General features: G+C 43.7%; 2 protein-coding genes across 2 annotated transcripts; one reads left to right on the top strand and one right to left on the bottom strand.

The window, feature by feature from the left end:
- Nucleotides 1-339: 339 nt before the first annotated feature.
- Nucleotides 340-5,854, bottom strand: LOC109827436 (magnesium-chelatase subunit ChlH, chloroplastic-like). The gene is given in 6 exon segments (XM_020394448.1): nucleotides 340-874; nucleotides 877-1,372; nucleotides 1,494-3,293; nucleotides 3,768-3,850; nucleotides 4,870-5,162; nucleotides 5,702-5,854. Coding segments are annotated over 6 exon segments (3,105 nt in total). The 5' UTR covers nucleotides 5,779-5,854; the 3' UTR covers nucleotides 340-518.
- Nucleotides 5,855-10,968: 5,114 nt separating this feature from the next.
- Nucleotides 10,969-20,812, top strand: LOC109827446 (pentatricopeptide repeat-containing protein At1g80270, mitochondrial-like). Its single transcript, XM_020394456.1, has 3 exons — nucleotides 10,969-11,201; nucleotides 16,478-17,033; nucleotides 19,300-20,812. The coding sequence occupies exons 1-3, from the start codon at nucleotides 11,167-11,169 to the stop codon at nucleotides 20,548-20,550; spliced, it is 1,842 nt and encodes a 613-aa protein (XP_020250045.1). The 5' UTR covers nucleotides 10,969-11,166; the 3' UTR covers nucleotides 20,551-20,812.
- The last annotated feature ends 1,524 nt before the right edge of the window (nucleotides 20,813-22,336 follow it).

Genomic DNA, 22,336 nt, shown 5'->3' with positions numbered 1-22,336 from the left:
GTCGACCAACCAGAGCTCCAGAAAACCACCGTGTAGCGTGCACGTTTCCGGTCGGCTGCATTCTTGGTCGCGGTCGACCGGGAAACCTCAAAACTGTTTCCTTCGTCAAATTTCCTGAACTTCAACCCCGTATTCACCGTTTCTATAACAACTATCTCCATTAGTTATTATAAGTTGATAAATGTGCAAATGTATTCGCACGAGAGAGGTCGACCAAATCATCCGTGGGTGTATAAACCACTTGGATCGAAACTAATTAACGTAGATCAATTTCTGAGCCAATATGTCATATATATTGTTACGAGTCGATCGTTCTAATCTGGTGCGAGGCTAAGACAATGGAAACGCACAGGAATGAGGACTTTCATGGAAATTTTTGTAAACCGTGTGATGAGTTGCATCAAATTACATCAATCTCCAACTCACAACGTGATCACATATAATTTTACAAGCCAAAAAAGGGCCCTAAAAAATGCCGAAGCGGGCGCGCATCAGTTCCGCGCCAAGAACCACAATAATCACCGATCAATCCCCTCAATCTTGTCCTCAACCTCCGAATACAACTGCCTCAACTTCTCCAGGTTCTCCTCCGACGTCTCCCAATATCCTCTCCCGCTCGCCTCCAAGAACGTCTGCACCATTTTCCTGAAGGAGTTCGGGTTCGTCTCCATCAACCTCTTCAGCATCTCCTCGTCCTTTATGAACGTCGTGTTCGCCTCCTCGTACACCCAGTTGTCGACTTGCCCTGACGTCGCGCTCCACCCGACGGTGTTTGTCAGCCTCTTCTCGATCTCCCTCACCCCCTCGTACCCGCTCGACATCATCCCCTCGTACCACTTCGGATTCAGCAGCTTCGTCCTCGCATCCAACCTCAAGTCTCCGACAGCGTCCTCACCTGCGCGTTCGCAGTCGTTGTATCCGCAATGTAGGAGCTCGGCTTCTTCCCGTCCTTTCGGAGGTTCTGCACTAAATTGGTCGGGTCAGAGTCGAAGTAGTGGCTTACGTCGGTCAGCGATATCTCTGACGAGTCCAGGTTTTGGAACGTGGCGTCTGCGGTGCTGAGGGCCATTTCGAAGACCTTGCGCTTCTCGGTCATGCCGATGCCCGGAGCGTCGCTGTCAAAGGCAAAGGATTTGCGGCTGAGGTACATGTCTTGGAGCTGTTTCTCGTCATTCCAGGAGGAGTTTTCGACGGCAAGGTTGACGTTGGAGGAGTAGGAGCCGGAGGCGTTGGAGAAGATACGGGTGGCCGCTTCGCGCATCGACACACCGAGTTCTTCAGCTTGTTGGCGGGCGTGCTTTCTCACGTAGTTTTGCTCTTCGGGCTCATCCAGCTCGGCCACCATCTTCACTGCTCGGTCCAGTAGGTTCATCTGATCAAGAAAAATATAATATAATATATGGATATATATATATGACATTAATCAGTATGTGCATCATCAACTAATACCTGCATTAGTTAAAAATCGCAAACATTTTGTACCAACAACGTACCTGATTGATAAAGAGGTCTCTGAAGACGCCGGAACAGTTGACTACGACGTCAACCCTTGGCCTGCCGAGCTCCTCCAGGCTCACTTGGCTCGACCCGGTCACACGGCCCAAACCGTCGGCCGACGGCCGTACACCGATCATCCACAGAACCTGAGCCAGTGACTTCCGTAGTCATTGATGTTCAGTTCCCCAGAGCACAAGAGCAACGGTCTCAGGGTAATTCCCACCGTTGTCAATCTTCTGTCGTTCGAGCAATCGATCGACCACGACCTTCGCGCTCTGCATCGCCGCCACGGTCGGGATCGACTGTGGGTCCAATGCATGGATGTTCTTGCCCGTCGGCAGCACCTTCGGGTTCCTGATCGGGTCACCCCCAGGCCCAGGCTCGACGTAGCTTCCTTCGAGCGCTTGTTTCAGACTGCCGAGCTCGTTGTCCATAACAATAAGCTTCAAGCATTCTCCCAAGAAACCAAACAATGTCCGGAGCTTCTCGCGGTCTGCTCGCAGGAACTTGGTTTTCGACAAGTACTGCACCCACGGCTCGATCAGGCCAAACCCGAGCATCGAGCTCAGCTTGTTCGCCACATCAACAACCTGTCCCTTTTTGTTCGTCGTCTGGTCAACGAATGCAGAGATTGCCGCTCTCGATGCCTCTGTTATCTGACGAAGCAATTCCACATCAGCCAAAACCCCCTTATCACTCCCGCGGTACACATCTTCGATGTTTCTTCCGACAGTCTCGGCGAGTATCCCAGGCAACGAGTAAATCCCCTCCTCCGGTCGATCAAGAGCTGCGATATTAACCAGCGTTGCCACCGCTTCCATCGCCGACGGTGGCTCTCCGATCACATGAAGCCCGCAAGGAAGTAACCGAGACTCAATCTCCATGATCTTCGAGTACACCTTCCCTACGACAAGATCCCTCTCTTTCGCCGACAGCTCCTCTCCTTCCTCCGGCAAAGAAACATCCTTGTCAAGATTACACTGTCTCGCTGTGCTGATGATGGAGCTAACAATCTGAGGTCCCCGACCGGAATCCTTCAGTGACTGATATGACGATATCAGCTCGGCTAACTGCTTCAAACCCTTGTAAAGCCCCGCATTCTCCGCTGGTGGAGTCAGGTAACTGATCGTATTCGCATAACTCCGCCGCTTGGCTATTGTCGCCTCTGACGGGTTGTTCGCAGCATAGTAATAGATGTTCGGTATGTTTCCGATCAGGCTGTCGGGAAAGCAAGCATCGCTCATCCCGACCTGTTTCCCAGGCATGAACTCAAGTGACCCGTGGGTCCCAAAATGGAGGACAGCGTCCGCGCCAAAGATCTTCTCGACGAACGAGTAATACGCCGCGAACCCGTGGTGGGGCGACGCCGATTTCGAGAAGAGGAGGCGCATGGGGTCGCCCTCGTAGCCGAACGTCGGCTGCACGCCGATGAACACGTTGCCGTACTGCTTGCCATAGACAAGGAGGTTCTCGCCGTCAGAGTTGAGGTTGCCGGGGGGTTTGCCCCAGTTCTCTTCGAGGGCGGCGGCGTAGGGGGTGAGGGCCTTGTACTCGCGGACGGACATTTTGTAGGCGACGTTCAGGTTGGGGGAGCTGAACTTGGCTTCTTTATCGTGGATGACGTCTTCGATGAGGGACTCCGGGGAGTCGGGAAGGCCGGAGACGTCGTAACCGTCGCGCTTGAGGTCGGAGAGGACGGAGTAGATGGAGGAGAAGACGTTGAGGTAGGCGGCGGTGCCGACATTGCCTTTGTCCGGGGGGAAGCTGAACACCGTGATGGCCACTTTCTTCTCCGCCTGCACATTACAACAGTAAATAAATAGGGTGAGCTCTTAAGTTTAGTGAGATTATCTGAGTCTAATCTTCTCAGCAAATATGGATGTAGATGCTGGTGATAAATTCGTCTGACAGCGCAATGGGACATGAGTAGAATGTAGATACAAAAATTTAGATGACATCAAGAGAACAAATTAACATCTCATGATCAGAATATAACACTAAAGTTACAAATGAATTAAATTAAATTTATCGATACGTCTTTACATCATGTTTCATGAATTTATCAAATTTGGAAATAAAGAAAAAAAAAAGAAACCATTCATCAAGAGAGAACATCTGATGAGAATGTAACAACAAGGTCAGCCATGAAAATATTTGTTAGACTTCTTGTTCAAACAGAACAAAAACCATTTAGTATTATATTATAGTAAAATTAATCTTTAAAAAGTATGTTCAATTTATTTTGTCACACTTGAAAGAGGAAACAATACCTTTGGTTTTCTCTTGAGTTCTCCCCATCTGATAGCCCTTGTGCAGAGCTGCTCCACTCTCTTATGCAGCGCATGTGATTTCCCTGCAGTAACCAAGTACAAAAGCCAACCATATATTAAAACAGAGCATTAAGACAACGCAAAAAACAGAGCATAACAGAGCAAACAGAGCATGCTACAAAACCTTTAACCAGATAGTATTCTCTTTTTTTTTTATAGTTTTCTTTTTCAAACTTCTCCTTTGTCTTTTAGGATTATTCTAATCTTTTATGTCCACCACTTGATTTCGGTCCAACTCTTTCGTCAAGACTCCAATAATTCATCAATTTCAAGGTTCTATTTAAATTATTGATCATAGATCAAGTCCCAAGGATACTAAACATAGTATTTTTTTGGTTCTTTGAGTTTTTGTAGGGCATTACGGCCGGCCCCGTTTGGTAAAGGATTAAGAAAAAGAGGTTAAAAAAAGATTAATGTAATTAGCCCATTCGATAATCTAAAAGACTAAATTATTAATCCGTTAAATAAGTTTTATTTTAGCCCTTGTAATCAGTTTTAGTGTTTGAGAATAACAATGATTTTAACTATTTTCTTTATAATTAGAATGATTAACTCTTAATCATTCTAAATAGGAGTATTAGTAAACCCCTCATTTTGAGGGAATTAGAATGATTAACTCTTAATCATTCTAAATAGGAGTATTAGTAAACCCCTCATTTTGAGGGGTTAACTCATTTTAATAATCATTCTAAATAGGAGTATTAGTAAACCCCTCATTTTGAGGGGTTAACTCATTTTAATCCCTCTAGAGAGGTTAGCTTAACCATTCTACATTTTTTATGTTTGGCAAATTATAGAGGATTAACTCACTTTAACTTTTGTATAGATTTTTTGTGTTTGGCGGGTTAAGAATGGATTAAGTCTCCTTAACCCCTCACTTAACCCTTCACCAAACAGTACCTACTTGAATAGTCTATAGTATGCATTTGCATACAGAGGACCGATTAATTGGGCCCAGTCAAGAGTCCGGGTTGAGGTCAAACTTGATGCTGGCAATGTTGACCTAAGAACTGATAACTTTTCGGTGCACATTTAGAATTACCTGTTCTTGGGTCCCGGCCCGAGAAAACAATGGGCTCCATCCCTCCATCAAGCTCCGGCAACGCCACCTGCAGCGCTACCTGAATAGGGTGCAACCCCAAAGTACTATTCAACCACTCCTCCGTCGTCTGAAACACAAGGGGCAGAGCCACAATGTAAGGCACGTCAAGGTTCCTCAACGCCTCGATTGCCTTCGGGTGATCCTGCCGTGCCGGGCCTCCGACGAGCGCGAAACCGGTCAGGGACACCACCGAATTGACGAACGGCTTCTTATCGATCGGATTGAGGAAGTACCTGTCCGACATTTATATAACCAAAAAAAAAAGGTTGAAAATAATATAGAATGTATTTTTGTTTAGGGGCGGTTTGTTTTGCTTTTTTTGTCCCCTGATTTCATGTCAAAACTGACAGTTTTTTGACAATTTTCTTGCCAAAACGCTCCTAAAAGAACGTTTTGACAAGAAAGCTGCCAAAACTGACAGCAAACTGTACTGTCAGTTTTGGAAGGGAATCAGGGGCAAATGAAACAAACAAAACAGCCCCTTACCGTAACTCTAGTTGCAATGCAAAAATATTAGTCCGCATGCCAACAGAAGGTTCTGATCCCTCGGCTTGACACGCGGCTGAATCCCAACCGTCCATGTGACTGCCCCCAAAAAAAAGAAGGGTAGAGTACTGTGTGTGGGATGTTCTTATTCTGTCCTAAAATGTCCTTAATTAGTTGTATCCGACTACGGTCACGATCAACACTTTCATCAAATTGGAATTCCCATCTTTTAGTTATTATTATCGCGCAACGCGTAAATAATTCCCCAAAAAGAAAGAAAAATTACCTCTGCGCCGGCCCCGAGAAATCCAGCCCGCCAGCGAAAACGGGAATGACCTTGGCCCCCCTCGCCTCCAGCTCCATGATCACGGCCACGTAGTGGCGTCGTCCCCGGTCACAATGTGGCTCCTCTGCAGCACCAGGCCGACCGCTGCGCGCGGTCGGCCCTCCTCACCCCCTCGTTCACGTCCCTCCTCGTCCGTACCATAGATACTCCCTTCACGTCGTCGTACATCGGCCGGGGCCAGCGGGTGCAGATCGCGCTTGTCGAGGACAGGAGGCCGGCTCCGAGTACTCGACCCTGCGCTCACCCCGAAGGGCCGGCACGTAGGACCCGGACACCATCTTCACGAGTTCTCCAGGTTCTCACGGGGACCCCCGAGCCAGAACTGCAGGCTCAGTATGTACAGCTCGCGTCCCGGCCTCTGTCGCTGGCCAGGTACTTGGCACCTTAGGGCAGCGTCCGCACACCTTCAGCATGCTGATCCGCGCAACCGGCGACGACCCCCTTCTTCTTCGCTGAACAGCTGGAAGAAGGGTGCTCTTCGATGCCCGCAGCTGGACATGCGTGAAGGAACCCGAGCTTGTTGAGCCTCATCACCTCGGGCTCGACGGAAGACCAGGACTGCGGTCGCATGCTGGTCCCCTCTCCTTCTCGACCGGCCGCCTTTATCGTCTGACGGCGAGCTCCTCGACGAAAGATGAGGGAGCGATTGAAGATGTTTGGCGTCCTTGATGGTCGTCGCGGAACGTTTTCGTAGGTGGCTGACTCGTCGCGGAGCCTCCGACCAGGTACGACGACATCTCGAAGGAGAGCGTGGCTGGCGCTGGCGTTGAGGGTCCTGACGGCGGCCGGAGAGCGAGGACTTGGTACTGGGCCTCCGAGCGACGAGTAACTATCTTGACCGCGGAGAGCCTTGACCGGGCTCGTCGTCCGTCGGGGACTATCGCCGGAACCTCGGGCTTCGTCTGCGGTGAAGGAGGCGCTTGCCGCGTCAGCCGATGGCTAGGGCATCTCATGAGCCTGAGCGTTCTCGGTACCGTTGGGCTCTTGGAGGAGAAAAGAGTGGAGGAAAGTCTGTCTGCCTTGAGTCAGGTGGCCGTCCTTGCCTTCGAGCGGCCGGGAGGGCAGATAGGAGGTGTGATACCTAGGTTCGACGCACATCATGACATTTGAAATGCCAGCACGTATAGTAATATCCCCAACAGAGCAGGTGGCGATTCGCGTAATGCAGGTTCGTTGTTACTTCTTGGTTGATTGCTGTGTTCGCTCAGTGGCTGCACAGAGAGGGAGAGAGAGAGAGAGAGAGTGGCTAGCTCTGTATGTTGTGAGTTTTTGAGGGCGGGGGAATTAGGGCGAATTGGAGCTAGCCACTGCCGATCGATGAATGCTGGTGGTGAGAGAGGGAAGGAACCGCGTGGGGGGCGTAGGCAACAAGGAGGAGCTCGGCAGCGGTGGCGATAGGCGGGAGGCCCGTGAATGGCGTGCGTGGGATCCGAAAAGGGTCGTGTGTTGTATCTTCGGAGGCTTCCCATTGGCTGCTTAGTGATTGCCAAGCACACACCTTGGCATGGATTAGAGACGATAGGTGGGGGGGGGGGGAGCCTCTATCATTATAGGGAGGGGGCGCCTTCCGCATAAACAAAACTGTACGGCGAACCGGACGAGACCTCCCTTCTTCTTCCTGAACAGCTGGAAGCAGAGGGTCTCTTCGACTGCCCGCAGCTTGCGACATCGTGAAGGACCCGCAGCTTGTTGAGCCTCACACTCGGGCATCGACTGGAAGACCAGGACTGGGTCATCTGGTCCCTCTCCTTCGTCGACCGGCCGCCTTATCGTTGACGGCGAGCCCTCGACGAAGATGAGGGAGCGAATTTGAAAGATGTTGGCGTTCACTTGATGGTCGTCGCGGAACGTTTCGTAGCGTGCTACTCGTCGCGGAGCCCTCCTCGACCAGGTACCGACGCATCTCGGAAGGAGAGCGTGAGCTGGCGCCTGGCGTTGAGGGTCCTGGACGGCGGCCGGCAGAGCGCAGGACTTGGTACTGGGCCTCCGAGCGACGACGTAGACTATCTTGACCCGCGGAGAGCCTTGACCGGCTCGTCGTCGCGTCGGGGACTATCGCCGGAACCTCGGGCTTCCGTCTGCGGCTGAAGGAGCGCGTTGCCGCCGTCCGCCGATGGCTAGGGCATCTCATGCAGCCGGAGCGTTCTCGGTACCGTTGGGCTCTTGCTGGGGAGAAAAGCAGTGGAGGAAAGTCTGTCTGCTTGAGTAGGTGGCCGTCTTGCTTCGAGCGGCCGGGGAGGCACGATAGGAGGTGTGATACCAGGGTTCGGACGACATCATGAACATTTGAAATGCAGCACGTATAGAATATCCCCACAGAGCAGGTGGGATTCGTGTAATGGGGTTCGTTGTCTTCTTGGTTGATTCGTGTTCGCTCAGGTGGCTGCACAGAGAGGGAGAGAGAGAGAGGAGAGAGTTGGCTAGCCTGTATGTGCTGAGTTTTTGAGGGCAGGGGGATTAGGGCGAATTGGAGCTAGCCTACTGGCGACCGAGAAGTCTGGTGTGAGAGAGGAAGGCACCGCGTGGAGGGAGCGGTAGCAACACAAGGAGGAGTCGGCAGCGGTGGCGATAGGGGGAAGGCCCGTGAATGGGGTGCGTGGGATCGAATAGGTCGTGTGTTGTATCTTCGGAGGCTTTCCCATTGGCTGCTTGGATTGCCCAAGCAACACCTGGCATGGATAGAGACGATAGGTGGGGGGGGGGGGGGGAGCCTGTATCATTAGGGGGGCGCTCCGCATAAAAAAACTGTACGGGGAATGAGAAGGAGATGAGTAGATGATACAATATTAGTGCAATTAATAACAATATGTTTTAACAGTATAATCCGATGCTGAGCTAGCATGATTATCAGAACTTCGTACCATTGCAACCACCAACTTTAAAAATTATACTGATGCCTGAGTCGCATTATCCTCTTTTTTTTCTACATAATTCTGATTTTAATCTAACTTGATAGGCAAAAGCCCTCTAGAAAACTCTTTATAGAAAACCACGCGGTAAGGAACGAGAACGGGGCACATATCTGAGCACAAACTATAAAGTTGGTGAGCTTATACGATATTCTAATTGTATCAATCTCTTGCCCGGTTCTATTAAAATTACTGACTATAACAATATTGTTCATGTTGAGTTGAGAAGGGTGGTGAACACTAAAAAATATTTTATATATTATTATTTCTTTAGTGGTTCAACACTCGATACTTTCTCTAATACAAACACCCTCTCCACTACAAACTCCTACGTACACTCTTTTACAAACACTCATTATTTATTTTTCTCTTTCTTTATTTCTCTATTTATTATTCTTGATGAGTACTGTAGCTGAGTTACTGTTAAAATAGTGGCATAGGCAGGTAGCTGCTGTCTGCTGACTTTAACACTTACACTGATCAAGTCTAATTTGAAATTGATACTAAAATTAATGGATGCCAGTATATGTTATTATCGTGCCCGTGTATAATTTTCTATAGATGATAGTGCATATGATTGCTTCTCCATTTGATGCGTGCGACTTATTTATGTATTTATTTATTCTTTTATTGTGTTGACGTAGAGATCTTTTTGGGTGTACATATGTGACTCCTATTTAAAGTGATGGAGATATTCCGCAAGCTTGCCTTGGTGGAGCTTTATGAGCTTGGAAGTTCATTGCCAGCGAAATAATTATTCGCATTTGAACAAAGTTTTTATTCCTAAACACAGAAGAAGAAAAAAAATACTATGTCTTGTCGTTGTTCTTGATTTGATGTTTGCACACGATAGTGCCTTACTTGGATGTATTCCATATGGGAAAATTAATCACCGGGGCCATAATATAACAAGATGCATAGGAGGGAGAGGGAGAGAGAGAGAGAGAGAGAGAGAGAGAGAGAGAGAGAGAGAGAGAGAGAGAGAGAGTTGTTGTGTTCATTTAGACTACCTGCTACATGTCTGTAAGCATTAATTGTTGTGTTAAGGTTGATTTCTACTTAGAATGTTTTCATACTATCTATAATAATAATGCATAACCAACATCTTTCTTTATTTTCAGTCAGGATGAAAAATACAAGTGGAAAAGGAAGGTAAAACTTCTAGTTTTTTTTTTCAATGTTATTACTGAGAGTAACAAGATCTAAAGTGGAATAGGAAGGTAAAACTTCTTAGGTCTCAACCTCGATCGCATAACCTCGGGCTAGAAATATCGAATTTGGATCCTCTCCACTATCTAAAAAATAATGGAGAGACCACTACATAATCACAACCATTGATTATCTAGTTTGTGGTCATGAATTTTTCTTTGAGTGTAAATTAAAAATGGGTGCAATACACAGGGTATGGTAAGTATTAGATTTAGATTGTATCATAACCGCCTACTAAATAATCAACGATTAAGATTAAAAGTAGTGGTCTCTCCACTAATTTCTTGTAGTGGAGAGGATCCAAATTCAGAAATATCCAACATACATTCTAACCAACTTTGCTAGGGAGGTGGGCGTTGATATTTATAGTCTATTTTCATAAATACTTTGTACCGATTAAGTGATTATTAAAAAAATTTTCTTCTTCCCTATCGATTGTAATGACAATCATTTAGCTGAATATTCCTAATGCTTTCTTAAACGAGTAATACTCATGTCTATATCCTCAAAATACAAGAGAAAGGATACAAATCGTATAGCGTATCAACTGACACAAATACAGTTCGGCGGCTGAAATCCGAATATTTGGCCAAAGGGGTCCGAATCAGATATAGACAATATGTGTATAATAACTACTCTATTTGTGCAATAAATAAATAAATAAATAAAAACATAGCTCAAAATTGGAATATGCTACTTCTATCCTACGATTCTTTTGAAGCAATGCACCATATCTAATTAATTTTAACAAAAATACCCCTAAAATAAATCCAACGTCTTCAAAGATGGGAGAAGAGAACATACCTTCACGGGGGCTATGGCCTTCTTCTCTGTTCAATTTTATTTCTATTCAACAAAATTAAAAAAACATAGTAAAACAAAAATTTTAATCACAACTCAAACAGTGGCATTCAGGATGCAGTAAATTGGAAACAAGAGGATTTCAGTTTTGCACGCTCAAGGGCAAGAAATTCATTGTTTCGTTAAAGGTTGAACTAAGGGCCCATATTGAACGGCCCAATGCTGGTGTTGATAGAATCGTAAGATTTCATGGACCATGGGCTTCAAATACTCACTGGTTGACGAGGGTAATTTGGTGATTGGACCTAAAAATAGTATCGCGAAGTAATTGAAGTTCCGCCTCCAAAGCTGCGAGGGTTTTGGGTATTAGGGTTTTAGTTCCATTTCTTCACTCTTTTCTCCATTATATTGTTTGGGTTTTAGGGTTTGTAAAATTTTAGGGTTTTCTTTCGTTAGAGAAGAGCATTTTGGGGGGATTCAATCGCCATGTGGGCACTTCGAAGAGCTGCAAACCCTCTCAGGTGAGAAAATAACCCAAATGATGTTTATGATTCGATAATTTCATACTGCAATCAGCTTCTCCTCCTTTAATCTTTCATTTTTCTTGATGCAGTCGAGACCCGTTCATGATTTTTACTCTTTATCTTGTTTGTACTATGATTACAGTCTTTTATGTGTAATAAGTTTTATTTTTGGTGTTTGGAAATGTTGGGGAAATTACCCACTAAACCAGAGAATAGAACAATCACAAACACAATATTTACGTGGTTCGATCAAATTGATCTACGTCCACGGCAAGAGGGTGTATCACTATATTCAATCTCAACATACAACACTCATACAAAATATTGAGAGCTCACAGATTTCTTGTGTGGCTTTCTCTCTCTTTTTCTCTCAATCACTCTCTGCTGGTTTGGAGTTTTGGAGTGCGTTTTACAGAGGAAGAGAGGGGGGTTTTATAGCTTCCATGCCTTCTCTTTTGTCAACAAATTCGGCACCTCCTCTCTCTTGATGTCAACAACGGAGGCTGCACCTCCCCCTCTCTCTTGATGTCAACAATTGAGGCTGCACCTCCCCCTCTCTCTTGATGTCAACAATTGAGGCCACCGAAAGTTTTGTTGGCCTCAATTGTTGACTAACAATGACTAACAATCTCTACCTCGGTGAAGTTTTCCCAAAAAACTGAGCCGACACCAATAACTAGTAAGTCTTTACCCATCTTGCAAACAATGCCCCAAAAGGGGCCACTTAACAAGTGCGAATGCCTCCCAAATTCAAGCAGTGCTTGAACTTGAAGGCCGGGATCGGTTTGGTCAACATGTCAGCTGGGTTGTCTGCAGTACCTATCTTTTTCATCGTGATGTTTCTTTCAGCAGTTGCCTCACGAATGAAATGATATCTAACATCAATATGCTTTGTCCTCTCATGATGTGCTGAGTTTTTGCTTAGATGTATTGCGCTCTGATTGTCGCAAAATACAACTGAACTAGCCTCCTGCTGTAGTCCAAGCTCACTCACGAGATTTCTCAACCAAATGGCTTCTTTTACCGCTTCTGCTGCTGCCATGTATTCTACCTCTGTGGTAGACAAAGTAACTGTCGACTGTAGAGTCGATCTCCAACTAATAGCTGAGCCAGAAAGAGTAAAAAGATAACCAGTCAAAGATCTCCTTTTATCGAGATCACCTGCATAGTCAGAATCTACAAAACCTACAACTGAGGTTCCCAAAGTACTGCTATCAAAAACTAAACCCAAATCTGAGGTACCCCTGAGATACCGAAGGATCCACTTTACTGCTTCCCAGTGTGCCTTCCCTGGTTGAGCCATGTATCTGCTCACTACACTGACTGCCTGGGCAATGTCTGGACGAGTGCAAATCATAGCATACATTATGCTACCCACTGCATTGGAGTATGGAACTCGGGACATCTCCTTCTTCTCGTTCTCACTTGTAGGTGAATCTGAAGCCGAGAGCCTAAAGTGAGGAGCCAAAGGAGTCGTAACGGGCTTGGCCTTCTTCATCCCAAAGCGTTCAAGCACCTTTTCAATATAACTCTTCTGTGAGAGATATAAAGTTCCAGCTTTCCTGTCCCTCCTGATCTCCATACCTAAGATCTTCTTTGCTGCACCAAGATCTTTCATCTCAAACTCATCACTGAGTTGTTTCTTCAAAATAAGAATCTGCGACATGTTCTTAGCAGCAATAAGCATGTCATCGACATATAATAGAAGATAAATAAAAGAATCATCTCCTAGATGCATGTAGTACACACAACTATCATAAGTACTTCTTGAGTACCCATGACTAAGCATAAAATTATCAAACCTCTTGTACCACTGTCTGGGAGATTGCTTCAGGCCGTACAAAGATTTCTTCAATCTGCAAACTTGATCTTCTTTACCTTCTACGAAGTATCCCTCTGGCTGAGACATGTAGATAATCTCCTCAAGTTCGCCATGTAAAAATGCAGTCTTCACATCAAGCTGCTCAAGCTCCAGATCAAATAGAGCAACCATGGCAAGCAATACACGGATGGAGGTATGCTTCACAACCGGAGAGAACACTTCATCATAGTCAATTCCCTCCTTTTGTCTATAACCCTTAGCCACCAACCGTGCTTTGAATCTAGCATCTTCAACCCCTGGGATCCCTTCTTTCTTCTTGAAAATCCACTTGCATCCAATTGCCCTTTTACCCTTAGGTAATTGCACCAAATCCCAAGTCTGATTCTTGTAGAGTGACTCGAGTTCTTCTGTCATAGCTGTGGCCCAACGTCCAGATTCTCCGCATGAGACAGCTTCAGTAAAGTTTGATGGCTCTTGAATACTCATCTCTTCAGCTGTCGTGAGAGCATACGCCACTAATTCAGCATGTGCATATCTTTGAGGAGGTTTGATCTGTCTCCTCTCTCTGCCAGTGGCTATGGAATAAGGTTCTTCAGTCTCAGCATCATCAGCATCTGAGCCTGAATCATGTTGCTCTTCTACAGCTGTAGGAGCAAATTTTATAGACGACTTTTGAGACGTCTCTCCCTCGAGCTCCACCTGAAGCTCCACCTTATCCATGGTCTTCTCTACATTTCCTGTAGACTCAACAGAAACCTTCCCATGATCAAGCATATATCTTTCATTAAAAGTAACATCTCTACTAATAATGAATTTAGGAGAATCAGGTTCAAGACTCCACAAACGATAGCCTTTAACGCCATCAGCATAACCAATAAATATGCATTTCTTAGCTCTAGGCTCAAGCTTACCCTCTCTAACATGATAGTAAGCGGGACATCCAAATACCTTTAAATTTGAATAGTCATTTGGTTTACCTGACCATACCTCATTTGGAGTCTTGTGTTCAATGGCTGTAGAAGGAGACCGATTCACCAAGTAACAAGCTGTGTTAACAGCTTCAGCCCAGAAGCCTTTATCCAAGCCAGAGTTTGAGAGCATACACCTAGCTCTCTCCATCAACGTTCTATTCATGCGTTCTGCCACCCCGTTTTGCTGAGGAGTGTGCCTGACCGTGCGAAAATCTGAATGGATGTAGTCGAGAGTGTCCTTCGTCGTATGTGAGCCAGTCGAGAAGCTGACCCGAGTTTGCTTCCCAAACACACAATGCTCACAGAAATCCAGTGATGATGTATGATCACCACAGAGTAAGCCACGTTTACTCAAAATAGTCATTCCCTTCTCACTCATGTGGCCTAAGCGCATGTGCCACAACTGAGTAGTGTCTCTATCAGCATCAGAAGACACACCTGCAGAGCCTGTCACCGTACTGCCTTGGAGAACATAAAGACTGTTCACCTTACTACCTTTCATCACAACCAATGAACCCTTAGTAACTCTAAGAGCTCCACCTTCGCCAGTGTATGAACACCCAATAGAATCCAAAGAACTCAAAGAAATTAGATTTTTCTTTAAGTCCGGGATGTGTCTCACATCTGACAAAGTTCTCACTATCCCATCGTGATACCGGATGCGAACTGTACCAATGCCAACTGTCTTGCAAACTGCATTGTTACCCATCAAAACTGATCCACCACTTATAGATCTGTAAGTAGTGAACCAATCTTTATTTGGACACATATGAAAAGACGCACCTGTATCCAAGATCCATTCTTTATCGGAACGGCCATCCAAGGGACATACTGTAAGAACCGTCTCAGCAACAACGGCAGTATCAGCCTTTGCCGTATTAGCTGAATCTGATGTTTCACCACGCTGGTTGTCTTTCTTCTTTAGAGCATAGCATTCTGACTTGTAATGCCCTTTCTTGTGACAGTAGAAACACTCCACATTTTTCTTGTTTGGGGCTGACCTGGACTTTGAGCGATTTCTGGATTGCCCTTTATCACCTTCTCTGGCCTTCGATCTACCTCTGGCTAGCAGACCATCAGCCTGCCCATCGGTACCTCTCCCATTCAACTTTGTTCTCAACTCAGCAGAGTTCAAAGAGGCCTTCACATCCTCAAGACTTATGGATTCTCTTCCATACAACATAGAGTTAACAAAGTTTTCATAAGAGTTAGGCAATGAACATAACACAATGAGAGCCTGGTCTTCATCATCAAGTTTAAGATCCAGGTTTTTCATATCCATGACAATTTTATTAAATTCATCAAGGTGTTCCTGAATGGGTGTACCTTCCTTCATCTTCAGTGTGTATAGCCGCTGCTTCAGGTATAATCTCGTAGTAAGAGATTTCTTCAAATAGAGACTTTCGAGCTTTGACCACAACCCCGCTGCCGTTTCCTCATCGGCAACTTCACGAAGCACATTGTCGGATAGTGACAATTGCAAGGCGCTGTGAGCCTTTTCGTCCATCTCTTCGATCTCGGCACTAGTCATATCTTCTGGGTATTTCCCATCGATAGCTTTAACCGTGCCTTCACGTCGCAACAAAGCCTTCATCTTTATCCTCCATAGGCCGAAATTATTTTGGCCATCAAAGATCGACACCGAGAACTTCACAGAAGCCATTGTGGAGGATTGAAAGCTGTCCTAGAACCGAGAAGCTCTGATACCAGTTTGTTGGGGAAATTACCCACTAAACCAGAGAATAGAACAATCACAAACACAATATTTACGTGGTTCGATCAAATTGATCTACGTCCACGGCAAGAGGGTGTATCACTATATTCAATCTCAACATACAACACTCATACAAAATATTGAGAGCTCACAGATTTCTTGTGTGGCTTTCTCTCTCTTTTTCTCTCAATCACTCTCTGCTGGTTTGGAGTTTTGGAGTGCGTTTTACAGAGGAAGAGAGGGGGGTTTTATAGCTTCCATGCCTTCTCTTTTGTCAACAAATTCGGCACCTCCTCTCTCTTGATGTCAACAACGGAGGCTGCACCTCCCCCTCTCTCTTGATGTCAACAATTGAGGCTGCACCTCCCCCTCTCTCTTGATGTCAACAATTGAGGCCACCGAAAGTTTTGTTGGCCTCAATTGTTGACTAACAATGACTAACAGGAAATAAGCGTGTTTAACATTTTCTATGTAAATATCTACCCAAGTTTTTTTTTTAAAATCCCCCTCTTTCACATATATTTTTTAAAGTTTGCGGGGAAGGGCGGTTCATCGCCTGTGATGAGGCAAGGATTAGTATATGTATGCGTGTGTATTGTTATCTTACTTTATATGGGATTGTGTTGAAACAAAGATTGGTGTGTGTGTGTGTGTGCGTGTGTATTATTATCTTACTAAGAAATTTGAAGTTGAGCCTGGTATCTAATTTTGTTTCTCCATTAGGATTTTATGCTATAACTATTTTTATACACGTTTTCACTCATAGGAGCCAAAGCCACCGCATTGTGGTTGCTCGCTCATGCTGCGCTGAGACCGAGCTTTTGAATGGAAGTAGTAAGCATGGAGTTCATAGCGAAGGAGAGAAACAAGTAATTGGAGGGTTCGTCCATCCAAAGCCATTTTCCTATTTTTCCTCGAGGTCTTTCTTTTGGACCCGCAATCTTTCTTCTCAAGCCGGAGCCAAGTCTAGTGACAGTGAAGATGATGCACTTGAGGATGGGTTTTCTGATTTAGAGACGCCACCAAAAGCTGATATAGCTGATGTAGAGGATGTGAACTCTGAAGGGGAGATATCTGAAGAAGAAGCGGATAACGCTGAGGGCGCACTTGGATTATTGGATGCGGAGTCTGGTGGTGAGAAGACAGTAGGGACAAGGATGAATGCTTCTCCGCTTTTAAAGATTTTAATGGATAGTCCTCGGACATCTATTAATAGTGCCCTTGATAAATGGGTTAGTGAAGGTAAGCCTTTGGGACGGCAGGAAATCTCTCTGGTGTTGCATAATCTTCGAAGGCGGCGTTTTTGGGGAAAGGCCTTGCAGGTGCATATCTTTTCTTACAACTTGTCTTTCAAAGTTTGTTAGAAAAGTGCTTGTTTCAATATGACCAGTGAGATTTTGTGACCTTTCATTCTTGATAGTCAGATGTTTTTTGTTGACTATCAATCATGACATTTTAAGGGTAGTTCGCTTAGCTAGTTTACTGGTTGCTTTCTTCCCTTTCCAGTGCTTAATATTTTTTACTTAGTAAATTTGCAAATAGGATGCTGATTATATTGTAATCAGGATATAAATACGTATATTGCAGCATGAGAACTAATCCTTAGATGTTGACTATATGCTCTACATTTTGTACTGTTGTATGGAAATAATTTCTGCCAACATTTTCTACTTGCTTTTCTTGCTGATCATTGTGAAATTTCAACTTCATTTAATACTACAACTTTCTTTTCCAAGCATAATCATGCTTTACCAACTGTTAGTGGCGTTCTTCATGTTTGCAACTTTATTGCAGCGGTCTGTTGTTTTAATTTTGTAGTGTACGCATACTAGCTAAGCTTTCTTTGTTACAGAATTTACTATCAAACTATAATATGCGAACATCCCTGAGAAATGCCTATCATCCTATTCTCAACCTTTTGAAATGTTTTGCTTGTTCATATCTAGCCAACACCTGAATCTTTCATCAATTATCAAAACCATATATCTGAACAAGAATAACAAATCTTCCCAAATGTTATAACTATAACCAAATCTCAGTAGTGCAGGACGTAATTGCCTACTTTTAAAAAAGAAAAAACAAAACATTCCCTTTCATTGGACCTCCTTGATAACCTAGTTGGCTTGTAAAAAAGAGAAAACAAATGACCTAGTTGTCTTTTTTACGGTGTTCTGGTGAAGACCCATCTATATTTCTATAGCAGAAGTTTCTGTTGGAATCTATACAAATTTAACATCTCAAACAAACATAAAAGCATTTGTTTCCAGTCAGATTACAGACCATCACATTCATATAAAGCTAGGAGCATATGTTTGTTAGTACAATGGTTGGACGATTGTGAAATTTTGTGTTATATATGTTCATGAGCTAGTATTTGTTTATATAATTCATTATGAAACTATAATATGACATTACTGAGAACTTTTGTCTGTCATCGTATGCTTAATGTTCTGAATTTTTGCTAAAAGTATCAAGATAATGCTAATTGTGTCAGTAATCATCAAAACCATACATTGGAAGAAAACACCAATTTATTTACAGAGAGAAGCAAGACATTCCTTTTTCATTGAACCTCCTTGATACCTACATACCAGACACCCATTGGTGAAATATGAATCTGCTGCTATTTGCGTGATTCCTCTACATACAGTCTTTCTTCTGTTCACCTATCTATGTTTAATCCCTTATTACACTGATTGTACGCTACCAAAAACTCTTTATTTATAATCATCTATATTAGTAATTGTACCTTTAAAAGATGCTACACTTTGCTATACATGGTTGTATAGAAGGAACCAGCCACTATCAAAAGCTTACAAAAATACCTTAAATTTCCCAATTTATCCAATCTCCACTTAAGAATTCTACTGAACCTGATTATGACTGTGTAACCACATATGTTTATAGAAGGAGGAGCCTAGATGGATCCCTTGGTTGTGCAGAGTTCAAGGCATTGCTCATTCTGGGTTACACATTGCAATGATTTCTCGAACATTACTGTAGTAAATTAATCTCAGATGCTGTTTTAAGCAAAAGATGGATTATGCAATAAATAAAGGTGGAAACTGTACCAATAGCCTAGATCCTCGACTTACTGATATATAGATCCATCTTTATAGATTGAACAATTTTAATAAGAAGTAGTACATCATGTCAAGCTCTTACAACCTTCCAAGCTCTGTCTTATTCATTGAAGCCTTACACAATATGTCCTTGTTAAGTCCCCCAACCATCTTTCATTTAAGTTATATAGTCTGTATTTAACTAATATCCAGCTATCCTAGTGCTATTTTACCGTCACTTTTCTATTATTGTCATGCTCGGTCAGGTCTGTGTTGCTCAAAACTTCTTAATCCTTGTTCTTAAGATAAAAACATGTTCCTTCAGTTTTTAACTCGTCTTTACTAGGACAACAAAACCATAAACATGGTCATCTAAATTTGTAATTTATTTTCCGTAAGGCTCTGAAGCAAGTAAAACTGATCTACAACCAGTGGATGAAGAATCAATTTCACATTATGCCTGCCTAAGCCCTATTCTTTTTATATTTTTGTGGTTTAAAACAGTTCTTTCACATATATTTTACAGTTTCTGGAGTGGGTAGAAGCAAATGAACGCTTAGAATTCACAGGTCCTGATTATGCTTCTTATCTGGATCTCATTGCCAAAATACATGGTATCCAGAAGGCTGAAAAGTTCATTGAAAAAATTCCACAATCCTTTAAAGGTGAAGTTGTTTACCGAACTCTTCTAGCTAATTGTGTGGCCTCTGGCAATGTTAAGAAATCAGAGGAAGTTTTCAATAGAATCAGGGACCTTGATTTCCCTTTGACAACCTTTGCTTGCAACCAACTACTACTACTTTACAAAAGAATTGACCGCAAGAAGATTGCTGACATCCTCAAACTGATGGAGAAAGAAAAAGTCAAGCCATCCTTATTCACATACAGGCTTTTGATCGACACCAAAGGTCGTGAAAATGACATTTCGGGCATGGAGGAGCTTGTGGAGCTGATGAAAGCTGAAGGCACGGAGCCCGATTTGGCCATCCATTCTATACTTGCAAGGAACTACATCTATGGAAACCTGAAGGAGAAAGCTGAGGCAGTGTTGAAAGAGATTGAAGGAGATGACATCAAAGGAAACCGTGCTGCTTGCAAGGAACTTCTGCCTCTCTACGCTTCTCTTGGCAAATCAGACGATGTGGAGAGAATTTGGAAGGTTTGTGAAGCTAATCCTCGTCTAGAGGAGTGCTTAGCTGCCACTGAAGCATGGGGAAAGCTGGGAAAGATAGAGAAAGCCGAGGAAGTATTTGAACACATGGTTAATACTTGGAAAAGGTTGTCGCCTAGATACTATAATGCTATGATAAAGGTTTATGGTCAACATAAACTTCTCTCGAAGGGCAAGGATCTGGCAAAGAGAATGTCAGAAAATGGGTGTAAGATTGGTCCTTTGACTTGGGATGCGCTTGTGAAGTTGTATGTTGAAGCTGGAGAAGTTGAGAAAGCCGACTCTTTGCTTCAAAAGGCAACACAACAGAATCAAATGAGACCGTTGTATAGCTCATATATGGCTGTGTTAGATAAGTATGCAAAGAGGGGAGATATTCACAACGCTGAGAAGATCTTTCTCAAGTTGAGGCAGAATGGTTATAGCGGGAGAATGAGATTGTATCAGCTCCTGCTTCAGGCCTACATAAATGCTAAGACTCCTGCTTACGGGTTTAGAGAGCGGATGAAAGCTGACAACATGTTCCCAAATAAGGCGGTGGCAGCGCAGCTTGGAGCGATTGAGGGTTTCAACAGAAAGACGCCGATCTCGGAGTTGCTTGATTGAAGGCTGCTTGTTTCCAAAGTGTTGTCAAGTAATGATTCTCGGTCAAATGCTAATTGGTATGATGGTTGGTTGAATTTTGTGTGCGTAGATTCCAGTATAAGATCCTGCGTAATGGAGTTTATTATGGTGAGACTTAATAGTAGTTATAATTTTGTTGTCTTTTTTCTTTCCCTGTGTAATGCATTTCCTATTTCCCACCGGGATACAAGGGTTCTATTTTTTATTTGCAGAATAAAGTAGGTTTCTGTAGAAATTTTTCGCATCGATTCAATATTTCTGCTGTTGAATATATCATCTTGTGAATCCCACTTTGGCCGTAGCTTTCCAAACTCGTGTAGGTCCTCGCCTGTGTGCTTGTTATCTCTGGCGGCAAATCTGCTGTTCGTTTTCTTGGTTGCTGTAGACGTTCAGGCCATCATTTGCATTGTGTTCGAGTCTCAAAACTTTTGGCGCGTCAATCAATGCTTCTCAGATCTTATCAGGCTATGGATGAATACGTACTAGTCGCTATTAGCCAATGCCAAGCATCTGTAGATTTCTTGTGGATCTGACCGGCTCCATAAGATATTATGATCAAGGTCAATACTTCAGCAGTATTAAGTATGATGTTTGCAACTTAATTATTTTCGAGTTACAGCTTCTAGTCATGGGTTCCCTCCCTTGATTTTGTGAAGAATGTGAGGAATGCAGCATGAGATTGATCATAACTGTGGGCATTGAGGTCAATGATACTTGCTTAATATTTGTGGTTTCAAGCGGAAGATCTATTTATTACCCAAATAACATGACATAATTCTCTTCAAACATGATACATTTTGAGTTACGGACAAAGTCAAGTTATCATCTTATTCCACGGTTTTAATTTGAAGAACCAAAACAAAATTCCAACTTGGATCAGGAGCAGATGCTTTCATAGAACCAGTTGAGAAAATATGAGCTTTCCCTGGTCCTTTGAGCTTACTGCAAATAGCACAAGAGTGAGTTCGAGCACTTTCACTTCGACCGACAAGGATCGAACCGTTCTCCATATTTGCTCCATGCAAGAGTACATAACGAGAGTATCGTTTCCTCCCTACGACATGTTTCGATGCCTTAAAAGTCTCAATCATTACGCTAAATCTCTAAAGTTTTGGTCAAAATTAAGAGTTATATTTTTATATCCCAAGAGCTTGCAATTTGTCTTAAAGAGTACATAACAATTGAGGTGCATAGAATTCAACGATCACGAGCAATGTGAAAAAAAACAGATGGTATAAAATTGCCGGCTGCAGTCGACTATTGTTACGTAATTCTGTCAAATCCAATAAAACAAAAGTCAAATCACAAATGGTATAAAAATTGGAGACTAACCGATAAAACAAAAGTCGAACTTTCTCATCCTCAATCTAGTATAGGTACGTACATAATCTCTAGATTCAAACAAGCCTATGAGAAATTATGCTAGGTAACACCTCTTGCGAAAAAATAGAGAGAGAGAGAGAGAGAGTAAATTTGTATTACATGATAACAAGAGCTAACCAGGAAAACAAAAGAGAACTTTAGCAGCAAAATAATTAATGTTTTGTCTTACTCTCAGCCTGTCGCTATGGGGTAAACAAAATATATCAATTTGATCATTTTGCCAATTTAAAAATATAGAAATGATATGGGTCCCGATGAAAGCTGAGAATTAAGGGCCCAAAGAGCCCATTCTAGTTGCCGTTGGGCTCGGCCCGGATCAACCTAAGGCCCCCCACCCCAAGGAGAACCCTCGCCCCCACGGCACGAAATCTAAAGCAGAGGAAAC

This window comes from Asparagus officinalis, unplaced genomic scaffold (genome assembly GCF_001876935.1).
Source record: "Asparagus officinalis unplaced genomic scaffold, Aspof.V1 AsparagusV1_Un212, whole genome shotgun sequence".
NCBI classification, from domain to species: Eukaryota; Viridiplantae; Streptophyta; class Magnoliopsida; order Asparagales; family Asparagaceae; genus Asparagus; species Asparagus officinalis.
This window is presented reverse-complemented; position numbering and strand designations above follow the sequence as displayed.

Bases quoted from the DNA above. Each gene is read 5' to 3' on its own strand.
- LOC109827446 (XM_020394456.1), top strand. From the start codon at position 11,167: ATGTGGGCACTTCGAAGAGCTGCAAACCCTCTCAG. The intron at 11,202-16,477 runs GTGAGAAAATAA...TTTCACTCATAG, and splicing joins AGAGCTGCAAACCCTCTCAG to GAGCCAAAGCCACCGCATTG. The intron at 17,034-19,299 runs GTGCATATCTTT...TATATTTTACAG, and splicing joins TTTGGGGAAAGGCCTTGCAG to TTTCTGGAGTGGGTAGAAGC.